The sequence below is a fragment of the Nansenia antarctica genome (assembly GCF_963989245.1).
Source record: "Nansenia antarctica genome assembly, chromosome: 13".
NCBI lineage: Eukaryota > Metazoa > Chordata > Actinopteri > Argentiniformes > Microstomatidae > Nansenia > Nansenia antarctica.
In genome coordinates, this window is record NC_137683.1 from 29780574 (window position 1) to 29792134 (window position 11561).

The window sequence follows — 11561 nt, forward strand, 5'->3', positions numbered from 1 at the left end:
TTAGTGAAGACAAACCACGTCTCTTCACGACACTGGCTACCCGCTGGTGGAATGAGCTGCCCAATTTTGCTCCTACCCCCCAGTACTGTGCCTCCTGAGACACCTGCCTCTCCCTATACTGTGCCTCCTAAGACTTCTACTGCCCCCCTTGTACTGTCTCTCCAGTGCCCCCCCTGTACTGTCTCTACATTGTATTAAAAAATGATATTTCTTCTATCACTGAGACTGCCAGTGGGCTCGGGCCTGAGCTAGATTGCTCTTCTTGCTACGACTGGTGGATTGATGATTCACTTGCTTAGTCAAATGTATTGATTGTAAGTCACTTTGGAATAAGGCGTCTGCTAAATGCCAAAAATGTAAATGAGACACTTCGGTAAAGTGTTTAGGAAGTTCTCTGACCTCTATCACATCCTGTTTGGCTTTCTTGATGGTGTTCTGGATGTCCAGGTATGTCTTAGCGTCAGCAATGGAGTCACCGATACCGATAGAATGACCTGAAGAAAAACAGAAACAGAAATATCGGCTATAGACAAAGGGAGGTCAATTAAATGGAAGAAAACACAAGTCCCGATACATTTGGGGACAGGTTTTAAAACCTTAAAATGGCGAGACAATGGCTTTTCCTTTTAGATAGCCGACATTGCCTGAAGAAGGTCTACGACCGAAAGTTCACAATAAACTATGTTTTTTGTTTGCACAGTGTTTGAGTGTGCGGACGGATGCTGTTGTTTTGCGCTCTACTGATACTCTTCAGTTCCAGCACCTCAGCAAAGTCTGATCACAGATGAGCGGTGGTATTTTCATTACTTAGATAGCCGACATTGCACGACAACGTCAAAATTGAGTTTTTGACATAATCTGATCCATTAGGTGTTTATTAATGCCTGTGTGGTGTTATTTTTTAAATGTTGACATTTTTGAGTTAGTAATTAATAAAATACAAAGGTTCCATCTCACATAATGGAATGTAAAAACTTTGACGCTCAATATCTCTGAACTACCCTAGACGGAGATAGAACCTTATCATTCTAAGCTCACGATTGGACATGAGCTGCTCATCGAGGACATGAGCTGCTCATCGAGGGTACGGTGCTGCCCCCCCCCCCAGCACCATACCCTCGATGAGCAGCCAGTTGTTGATGACGGTCTGGATGTTGGAGTAGAAGAGGCGGGTGACGTCGTGGCCCATCTCCAGGTAGGAGATGTGGACCAGCGAGCCGGCCGACGTCCCCAGGGACTTCTTACACAGGATGCCCATGATCAGCTCCCCGTTCTCCACGATCACCTGACAGGAAATACAACATCGGACACACGACATCAGACACAGCATTCTCACTCACGCAAAGATTGGAAGAATCTAGGGATGCAACGAAGGTTCGGCCACCGAATGTATTCGGACGAATAATAGCAAAAGAAAGCACATTCGGTATTCGGCCAAATGTGTGAGAAGACCGAATGTTTACCGCCGGATAGTAGCAGGGTTGTTCCTGCATAGAGAATTATGAGGCGGCCGCCTCCGTCATATTTCTAGCCGCCTCCAGCTCTCGACAAAACTCTGACGGTCGTATTTTCGACAAGCGTTGCACTCGGTGGATTTCTGTAATTTCTAACTGCAATTGCGGCACTGAGACGACGTGGTGGCGGGGCGCTGTACTGCAAATAAGCAAACTTTCGTGTTTGCTGGCGAAAAAAAAACGTTTACCGTGGTGTCTTGGTGTAAAAAGCTTGGTTACCTTGGTGTCTCCGGGGGAGATGTGTTTGTAGGGCCCACTGTCCTCCTCGTCGGGGTGGGTGCTGTGCGTGCGGATGGCGTTGATGTGGCCGGGGATGATCAGGCTGAAGATCTGCTTGCCCGTCCACAGGGGGCGGGGCTTTATGATGGCGGGCTGGGGGACCTTACCGTCCCACGTGGACAAGAACATGAGCAGGTTCATCACCTCGCCCTGGGGGAGAAGAGAGGGTTAGGAAGGGTCAGGGAGAGAGTGTGTGTGTGTGTGTCGCCCTAATGTAGAAGACAGGTCACACTGGGTCAGGAAGAGTGTGTGTGTGTGTGTTTGATTGATTGATTGAAAACTTTATTAGAAGATTTGCAGAAGTAGGTACATGAAAGTACATATTACATACAAGGTCAACTAACAGGATAAAAACCCAAGAAAGCCACTGGCTTATTTCAATTGGGGTCCTTGATTCTCAATTCATCGTTACGTGTGTGTGTGTGTGTGTGTGTGTGTGTGTCGCCTTAATGTAGAAGACAGGTTGTGTTTATTTGGGTTGGTTGGAGGCTTAGAGATGTTTCTGGTTCATGTTTGTATGTTTGTATGACAGGATGACAGGATGACAACGACTCTTTGGGTTCAACTGGATTTGTTTCTATATTTTTTACTGTATCAATAATAAATGTTCTGTTAATTTTACTCATTTCTTTTATATTTGTGTTTATTTACTGTGTTAAAGTATTATTTGTTGTCATGGTGATTGTGTGTGTGTGGACCCCGGGAAGATTAGCAAACTGTTACGGCATAAAGCTAACGGGGATCAAATAAATAAACAAACAAACAAATAAATAAACAGGTCACACTGTGTCAGGACGAGTGTGTGTGTGTGTGTGTGTGTGTGTTCTTAGTGCATTTTTCTAAGTGAAACTGATGGGCACACAAAACCATCCCTTCCCTCCCTCCCTCCCTCCCTCCCTCCCTCCCTCCCTCCGGGCCACCGTACCCTCTCTAGGAAGACGTCCCTCTTGGTAAACTTGCGCACGGCGGTGAGGGTGTCCTGCACGATGCCCATGACGGGCCTGTTGGACTGGGGTGTGACGATCATGCGAGGCACCATGGCCAGCTCCTGGATCTCCGCTCTGGTCTCCAGGGACTGGGGCAGGTGGAGGTTCATCTCATCCCCGTCAAAGTCAGCGTTGTACGGGGTGGTCACACTGTGGGGGGAGGGGGGAGGAGGAGGAGGAGGAGGAGGAGGAGGAGGAGGAGGGGGAGGAGGAGGAGGGGGAGGTGGAGCAGGAGGAGGAGGAAGGGGGGGGCAGGGATTGATGTCATGAAAAAACTTTGACAATCCTTAGATAAACGTGAGGTATCTAAAAATGTAACATGATATTATGTAACACGGCCCTGCTGTTCACAGTGACTAAAGAAGAGATCTGGTGAGGCTGCATTCTCATTTTATGCGCCCAGATTGTGTCTCACTGCCAGTTTACATTAGGGATGCAACCTCAGCACATATGTTCAAGTCAAGACTAAAAACCCATCTTTTTAATATTGCCTTTAAACGACTAAATAATTAAACGATGATTATATAATGATTAAAGCACTTTGAGCTGCAACAGCAGCTTGCAGGAAAAGTGCTATGATACAAATTATTATTATTACAAGGCTATCACAGGAGGAGGAGGTGACTGGAGGTGACACGTGGTGAGTGACTGAACAGGAAGTTGACAGACTTCAGACAGGAAGTTGGTACCTGAGGTTGAGTCTGAAGGTGGACCAGGGTAGGATGCGGACCCTGTGGCCCATCATGGACATCTTATGTAGCGTGGGCTGTCTGTTGAAGATGATGATGTCACCATCACACATGTGTCTTTCCACCTGAGGGGGGGGGAAACAGATGAGTTTAATCAATAAAGGCGTAATTGTATTCGACTAGAATTTGCCATTTAGCAGACGCTTTTAATCCAGAGCGATTTACAATTACAGATTACAGGGACATTCCCCCCTGGAGTAACTGAGGGCTAAGTGCCTTACTCACGGGCGGAACACTAGTGGTGGTGTGGTTTCAGGTGGGGATTTGAACTCACAACCTTCCGATCACCAGTCTCGTCTCAACTCACTATCCACTAGACCACCACTAGACTACCCCTGAGATACAACAATTTAAGCTTAAGATAACTGGACAGATGTAATTCTTTGGGGTTACCTTGTAGCCGATCTGGAGGTGAAGGTCACTTGGTTTGGGGTGAAAGCGCAGGTCGATCCTGTCCCCGTTGTCTCTGATGATGTACTTGGCTCCTGGGTACTGGCTGTTCCCTCTGCGGACCAGCTCCTGTAACCTGGAGGACGAGGAAGACCATCAGCATAACTAACATATTGTGACATTAGAATTATAAGGTTCTATCTCAATTTTTGTCAAAATGTAGTTTTTTTTACATAATCTGATCCATTAGGTATTTATTAATGCCTGTGTGGTGTTATTTTTAAAATGTTGACATTTTTTAGTTAGTAATTAATAAAATACAAAGGTTCCATCTCACAAAACATAATGGAATGTAAAAACTTTGACGCTCAATATCTCTGAACTACCCTAAACGGAGATAGAACCTTATCATTCTAAGCTCACGATTAGCTAACGGGGATCCTAACAAACAAACAAACAGACCTGTCGATGTTGAAGGGGGTGACGATCTCTGGGAAGGTCATGTTGGCAGCGATGGAGCGCGGGACCCCCACCTGGTCGATCTGCAGGTTGGGGTCGGGGGTGATGACGGTTCGGGCGGAGAAGTCGACACGCTTCCCCATCAGGTTCCCCCTGACGCGCCCCTCCTTCCCCTTCAGACGCTGCTTCAACGACTTCAGGGGGCGGCCCGACTTTTGCATCGCCTGGGGGGGTTAAAGATGGAATAATATATCAATGATGCACTACGTCTGGAAAACACAAAGAGGAAATATACCATTCATCCTCTTTTTCATGTCGTTAGCCTCGTAGCATAATTGTAGTAATAAAGTCATGCTTCACTTGTGGTCAGCCGAGCCATCCTTGTATACAGTATCAAAAATGCCTATGTCAAAGAGATGACTTGGGCAGATAGTGGTTTTGGAATGTAACAAGCATTCTGATAGGCTGATGGCATCATAGGCATCATAGGCAATAACGCACAGTGAATCTAGGAGAGTAGAGTTAGGAGAGTAGAGTTAGTCAGATATCTCAATTTGGCCAAAATATGACTTAGGCAATTATGCTACGAGGCTAACGATATTTTTCCTTCTTTGTTTTAGAAAGATTAGGAAATTATTAAGAGATCGTTTTTGTCAGCAAGCAGAGATACTTGGCTAGGAATCTGTCCAATCTATCCAAACGGTTAAGGGTATTGATGAGGGACACAGAATGAGAGTGTTGTCTTCGTTAAAGCGCTGACGACCTCCCACTGAACATCAAGACCACCCCGATCTAGAGACTTTCAAGACTCTCTTAAAACTCACTAATGTTGTGAACTAGGCTACTGAGATGTTGCTGATGTGTCACAGTATGAATGTCTTTATATGTGTGCAGTTATGAATGTTGGACGTCCTCCATGTTTATGTTGTTGTCCTTACCAGTATTCCATATTCCATCATGTTTTCTCTCTGGTTTAGAGTCCGCGCCCAGGGCGCCCTAACCCGCTGTAGTTTGGTGCGTGTTTAAATAAACTGACTATGACCGTACGTACCCTGGGCAGGCCAGGCAGCTCGTTGTCGATCATGGTCGCCACGTGGAACTGCAGCAGCTTGACGTCCTCGGCGATGACGTGGGCCGCCGCGCCGCTCTGCTCGTTCCTCCGCAGCTGGTTGTTGATCTTGACGATGTCGGCCAGCTTGTGTGTCAGATCGTCCTGAGAGACAGAGAAAAGGCTGTCTTTAATGACCATCGATATTATACAACAGTTAGTTCCGACCAAGTAATTTGATTGGACAAGAGGCATTCCATGAGTGCTGATATACAGTATAACAGCACTGGGACTTTTAACTATATGTATCACTCCCAAATGACCGTTAATACAAAGTAGCGAGCCTGCAGATGTTTGTGTTCAGGTTACTAGGCAACGGTCCAGTTGCGGAACATTTTTTTTTGACTGAGCCAAAATAAATGATTAAATAAACAAACAAATCATAATCTGTTGTTGCTTATTACTGTTAACTAATAAATGGCGCTGTAGAACTGTTGTATAAAAGCAATACGACCGAATCACAGCCGTGCTGATATTCAGTATAACACACTGCCTCTCGTGTGATATTGCTTAAGTAAAAACATCAAGCTATCTAGCACTACACTAGTTTGTGTGTCAAGTCGTCCTGAGGCGAGGCAAGTTTATTTGTATAGGACATTTCATACAACGGGGGCAATTCAAAGTGCAAAGTACAGCAATAAAAGAAAATAACAGAAAAAGAAGGATAGTAATAAAAGTAACTGCTTTTAACGTCTGGAATTTGGCAGTGGTGGTAAACGATGTCAAAATGTTGTAAATTGTGGATTGTGGCTTTAATGGGTTTCTAAAAATGTTCTAGAGCAGGAAAAAAAAAAATCTCCTCACTTAGTTTCTAGCACGACACTACACAAACTACTTCTACGGTCTGGGAACTCGGGAATTTTGGGGGGTTGGAAATTATGGATTGTGGCTTTAACGGGGGTTTCTAAAAATCTAAAGAAGTTCTTCTAGAAGTTTCTCTTCCTCACCTGGTTGCGGGCGGAGCCCTGCATGACGACGGCGGGCCGGACGGCCAGGGGCGGCACGGGGAGCACGGTGACGATCATCCACTCGGGCCGGGCGTACTTGGGGTCCATGCCCAGGATCACGTCCTCCTCGTCAGAGATGCGCTTGAAGATCTCGTGCACGCGCTCCGGGTTGAGCAGGATCTTCTTCTCCTGCGAGTCCTCGTTCACGTGCTTCCACTCCGCGTACAGCTCCAGGCCCGAGCGACGGATGCGAGGCTGGTAGCGACCGCAGCCTCCGTGGCCCTGCGAGTGTGTGTGTGTGAGAGAGAAGAGTGTGTGTGTGTGTGAGAGAAGAGTGTGTGAATGAATGAATGGTCTTTGTCATTGTACGGGTACAACGAAATTGAAGTGCAAACCCTAGGTGCTAACTAAGATAATAGAACACAATCCTAAGACATTAAAAAAACAAGAATAAGACATAAATACCTATAAATAGGGGGATATACCTAAAAGTATAATAATAAATAATAAAAGCTATAAATAGGGGGATATACCTAAAAGTATAATAATAAATCATAAAAGCTATAAATAGGGGGATATACCTACCTAACCTACGTAATATAAGTAATCTGTAGGAATCTGAGTATGTACCTATTATGTAAACGACGTATATACACTATATGGCCTATTCACAGGGGGGGTATATAGACCGGGGGGGGGGGGGGGGTGTTAGCATGTAACTATGTACTTTCATAAACATATAAATGGATACGTGGACACGTACAGTACACCAGAAAACATTCGTTATGTATTAAACACCGATGGATCTTTCAACGTCAACGGTCTCCTAGGTAACGGTACCAACGGTCTCCTAGGTAACAGTACCTTCTCCTTGGTGATGTCCTCCGACTCCTCCTGCTGCTCCACGCCGAACTTGTTGTCCATCTCCTCGCCTCCCTCACAGATGTTCTTGCCCTTACACAGGTCGTACACGTGGGTGAGGCGCTTCCTGGGCTGGCCCTTCGACTTGATCAGGATGTCTTTGATCTTGGGATTGGTCTGGAAGACGGGATCATTATGACATCATTACTACAGCTCATAGACGGAGCGTCGTCTCGTCAAGTACACGTCGTTGTGTTGATAACAGACCAACAAAGACAATAAACCCCCGTAAAAAAAACAAAAAAAACATCTATGGACTATTTCCGGAGTGTGTGTGGTGGTGTGTGTGTGTGTGTGTGTGTGTGTGTACTTCGGGGTATCGCGGTAGTGGTGGTCTAGTGGATAGTGAGTTGGACTGGTGATCGGAAGGTTGTTAAAACACCACCACTAGTGTTCCGCCCTTGAGTAAGGCACTTAGCCCTCAGTTACTCCAGGGGGAATGTTCCCGTCCCTGTAATTCGTAGTTGTAAGTCGCTTTGGATTAGAAGCGTCTGGCTAAATGGCAAATTCTAAATTCTAATTCTACTTTGCGTATGCGTAGGTTGTGATGTGGTGAGTAAGGTGAACCAGGAAGGAGGGCAGGTTACTGACCGAGTCCACCAGCAGCTTGGAGCAGAAGAAGCAGACGCATCTGAGAACCTTCATGATCTTCGTGACGAAGCCCACGTGGAACACGGGCTTGGCCAGCTCTATGTGGCCGAAGTGGCCCGGGCATTCTGTCATGTTACCTGTCAGACACACCAGAGATGCTTTTAGGTAACGCACATTAACACCACATGGTCAGGATGAAGACTGGTAGAAACTTAATGAAATCGATGGCCAAAATGGAAAACCTCATATTCAAAACGCAAAACACACAACGCAAATTGAATACTCTTCAATATGACTATCTTCTCGTTTGACAATGCACTTCATAGGTTTTCCTAATAAATAACTAATAGTAAAAACATGCATAAACAAGCCTTTATTGTGATGTTAGCTTTTAATATGATTTCCAACATCAGGGAACAGCTAGTGTTTGTGAATGTAACTTCAGGGAACATGAACATCACTGCCATGGCAGAGTAAACTAGCCAAGTTCAGTAAAAAGATGTCAAAATGAAATGTGCATGCAAACACACAACGCAAAACACACAACGCAAAACCTCCTATCTGCAAAAAAAAAGAAATGTTATTAACACATACTATAGTAATATAGTCCCCAAACAGTGTATTAAGTGATGGGTAGGTATCCTTAACAAATAGCATTCTGCAAGAAAACAAGACAGTTTTCTTCATTTTCCCCCCAAAAAGTGAATTTTGCAGATAGGAGGTTTTGCGTTTCGTCCATCGAAATGTTGTTATATTATTAGTAGTAGTAGAAAAGAATACAATATCTTCCTGTACCTGCACATGTTTGACACCTTCCAGAGCGTTCTATCACCCCTTGTCTGGGGTCCATGAGACCACCGAGTTTGGGACGACCCCCCTCGGTGGTCTCGGGGTACTTGATTCCCCCTTCTGTGACGGACATCCGTTTCTGGAGGGAGCAGGACGAAGCACAGTCAACATACAATCAAACAATTATCAAAACAGAGGGATTTGATTGAATAAAGAATGACTTAAAAAAGTACAGCATTGTGGAAGTTCAGGCCAACACTGCTGCATTGAATATAAAACGTGATAAAATGTGAAAAACATATAAAAACATCTAAAAATGTGTTCCATATCAATAGTTTTAATAGGAGACCTAAATGGAATATCAACAATCAATTACAGCATGCTTTAATATGTTTACACACCAAGATCAGAGTCGACAATATGTGAGATTAACCACACTTGGCTAAAAGTCAAACTTGACATGACCATTGACCAAGTAAGTGATTAAAATGAATAATCTTCAATATGACTACCTTCTCATTTGACAACAGACACTTCATAGGTTTTCCTAATAAAATAACTAATCGTAAAAACATGCATAAACAAGCCTTTATTGTGATGTTAGCTTTTTATTATGATTTCTAACATCAGGGAACAGCTAGTGTTTGTGAATGTAACTTCAGGGAACATGAACATCACTGCCATGGCAGAGTAAACTAGCCAAGTTCAGTAAAAAGATGTCAAAATGAAATGTGTATACATGTGGTATTTTCCAATAAGAGGGAGTTTGATTCATGACTTCAGATGGAAAATACTGTAAGTGTACTGAAAGTTGGTCAAAACTTCCTACAACATGCTGTTGCTAGCCAGGCTAGCTAGCTCAAGCTAGCTCAAAGCTCACCAACTTAAAACTTAGCTAGCTTAGCTAAAGCTAACTGGCTTTGTAACATATCAATTCCATTGTCATCAGTGATAAAACTGTACGTATAGTCATCTCAGTGTATAATGTACGATCAATGTGGAGAACGTTGAGAAAGTCAAACGAATGAATGCCCCCCTCTCCCCAAAGCAAAACCTACAAGCTCATCTGGGCTGATGATGCCGAATTGCACTCTCTTGATGAGGCGCAGTGGGCATGCGCTGTCGCCGGAGGGCGGTCCGTGCATCCTGTCTATTCAAAGAGACGCGTCCTCCCTCGGCACGCCGCTTTGTAAGAAGGAAAAGCGGCTTAAAATTGCCACCAGGACTCTGGCCAAGGCCGCCAACGGTGACCGGAATGTCTCCGGTGGCGATATCCCGAAGACCCACGCTGTTTACTGCCCTAGGAGTACTATTTATTGACGTTTTGGGTCCTTAGCCACGCTAGCTAATGGCTGTACCCCTCCCTTTTCCTGTTCTACACTCCAATGCGCTCTAAGCGCATCTGAGCTCGCAAGTGGCCAACGTCTGTTTATATAGACTGCCAGCTTTGCTACGGGTTGACACGGGCAGCGGAGCAGGGGCTGAACAGTCAGGAGGCGGGGCGTGGATCTGGGTAGTAAAACGTTAATTGGCTACACGGGAGGACTGTATGAATAATGTATTTAACAAGACGCGCAGCCAATGAGCGCGCACGTTTTCTCCTTCGACGAATCGGAGCGTGGGGAGGGCCTTAAATCGGTCTAAATTCTCCTCGTTGGTCAGATCGCGAGCAAGGTGGAGCTACGTGGGGTTGTGCTGTACATATTCAATAAGATGCGATGTGGTTGGTCAATTTGCACATCAATATGCATTAGAGCATGTGGACGAACCAATGGCTGTTGAGATACGACAGGGCTTGAATAATTTCCGTTAAACCCGCCTTATTTCCGATCTTTACCGAAATTCGCCGATTCGTAATTTTTTCCCTCTAAGCAAAAATAAAAAAAATCCGCCTTGTCTCGTTCGTCTCGCTCTGGACCAGCTTCGACTCTTGGAAAAGAAGCTCGCATATGAGGCCTATCCAGACCCCGAGGAAATCAACGATATATTTACATTGCTTTTTCATTTTTTCAGCCCAAACGCAGTTTGATCGGGGCTGTTTTTCGACGCCTTTTCGGAATATGTCGAAATTATGATGTTTTCCCCAGAGCGTTTTGGTCCTTTGCGGGACTCTGCCAGAATCCGCGGACTCGAGTGGGACCCGCGCCGTCATCACCCGCCTCATTTTCTGCATTTCAACTGGGAAAGTCCGGTAAAAGCCTGCGGTGTGTTAAATCTACAATATATATCGCAGACTTTAACCGAACTCGAACGGGGGGAACATTGGAAACGTTAGAGCATATGTTGGTATTAATTTGCAGCGTTTAAAAAAAACAAAAAATATCTATCTTTTCTACAAAGACTGTAGGAGTCTATTTGGAAGGCCTTGCTTTGGCGGTAACAGTGTCAAGCTAACGTCATTATGATATTGTGTGATCAAACATAGATAGCTAACTTACTACTTATGTTTTGAGGAAAAAGTACAATCAGTTTAGATGTTTTAACCTGTTAAAAAAAAGAGATTAAAGATGTATTAACTTGTTTAGTTTCCTTGTTAGCTAGCTAAACTGACCGACCAACCAGCTCCTTTGTGGAGGGAGATGGGAGTCTAGCTAAGCTAACGGCTAACGAGGAGGCTAACCCTACTAGCTAACCCTTCTAACGGCAGTAATGCACTTAGAGCTGCTCTCATTACTTTAGCTGGTTAACGTGTTAGATATTTAGTTGTTACAGTGACGTTAAACGTGTCCTAATAGAACGTTGGCAGTTGAGAATGTGGAATTATACAACAGCTAGTTCCATGTGACCAAGTCATCTGATTGGACGAGAGACATTCCATGTCCAGACAT

General features: G+C 44.8%; 1 protein-coding gene across 1 annotated transcript in view; it reads right to left on the reverse strand.

The window, feature by feature from the left end:
* polr2a (RNA polymerase II subunit A) overlaps window positions 1-9879 on the reverse strand; it is a 22393-nt gene extending 12514 nt beyond the window's left edge. Inside the window, exons 1-13 of the mRNA XM_080544186.1 lie at window positions 9792-9879; window positions 8740-8872; window positions 7945-8081; window positions 7297-7470; window positions 6433-6714; window positions 5429-5590; window positions 4381-4601; window positions 3922-4054; window positions 3469-3593; window positions 2719-2929; window positions 1734-1943; window positions 1117-1285; window positions 400-494 (exon numbers count right to left, since the gene is read on the reverse strand). Of these exons, the coding sequence (XP_080400312.1) occupies window positions 400-494; window positions 1117-1285; window positions 1734-1943; window positions 2719-2929; window positions 3469-3593; window positions 3922-4054; window positions 4381-4601; window positions 5429-5590; window positions 6433-6714; window positions 7297-7470; window positions 7945-8081; window positions 8740-8872; window positions 9792-9878 (2139 nt within the window). The 5' untranslated portion in view covers window position 9879. The remainder of the gene's footprint in view (window positions 1-399; window positions 495-1116; window positions 1286-1733; window positions 1944-2718; window positions 2930-3468; window positions 3594-3921; window positions 4055-4380; window positions 4602-5428; window positions 5591-6432; window positions 6715-7296; window positions 7471-7944; window positions 8082-8739; window positions 8873-9791) is intronic.
* Between the last annotated feature and the right edge of the window lie 1682 nt (window positions 9880-11561).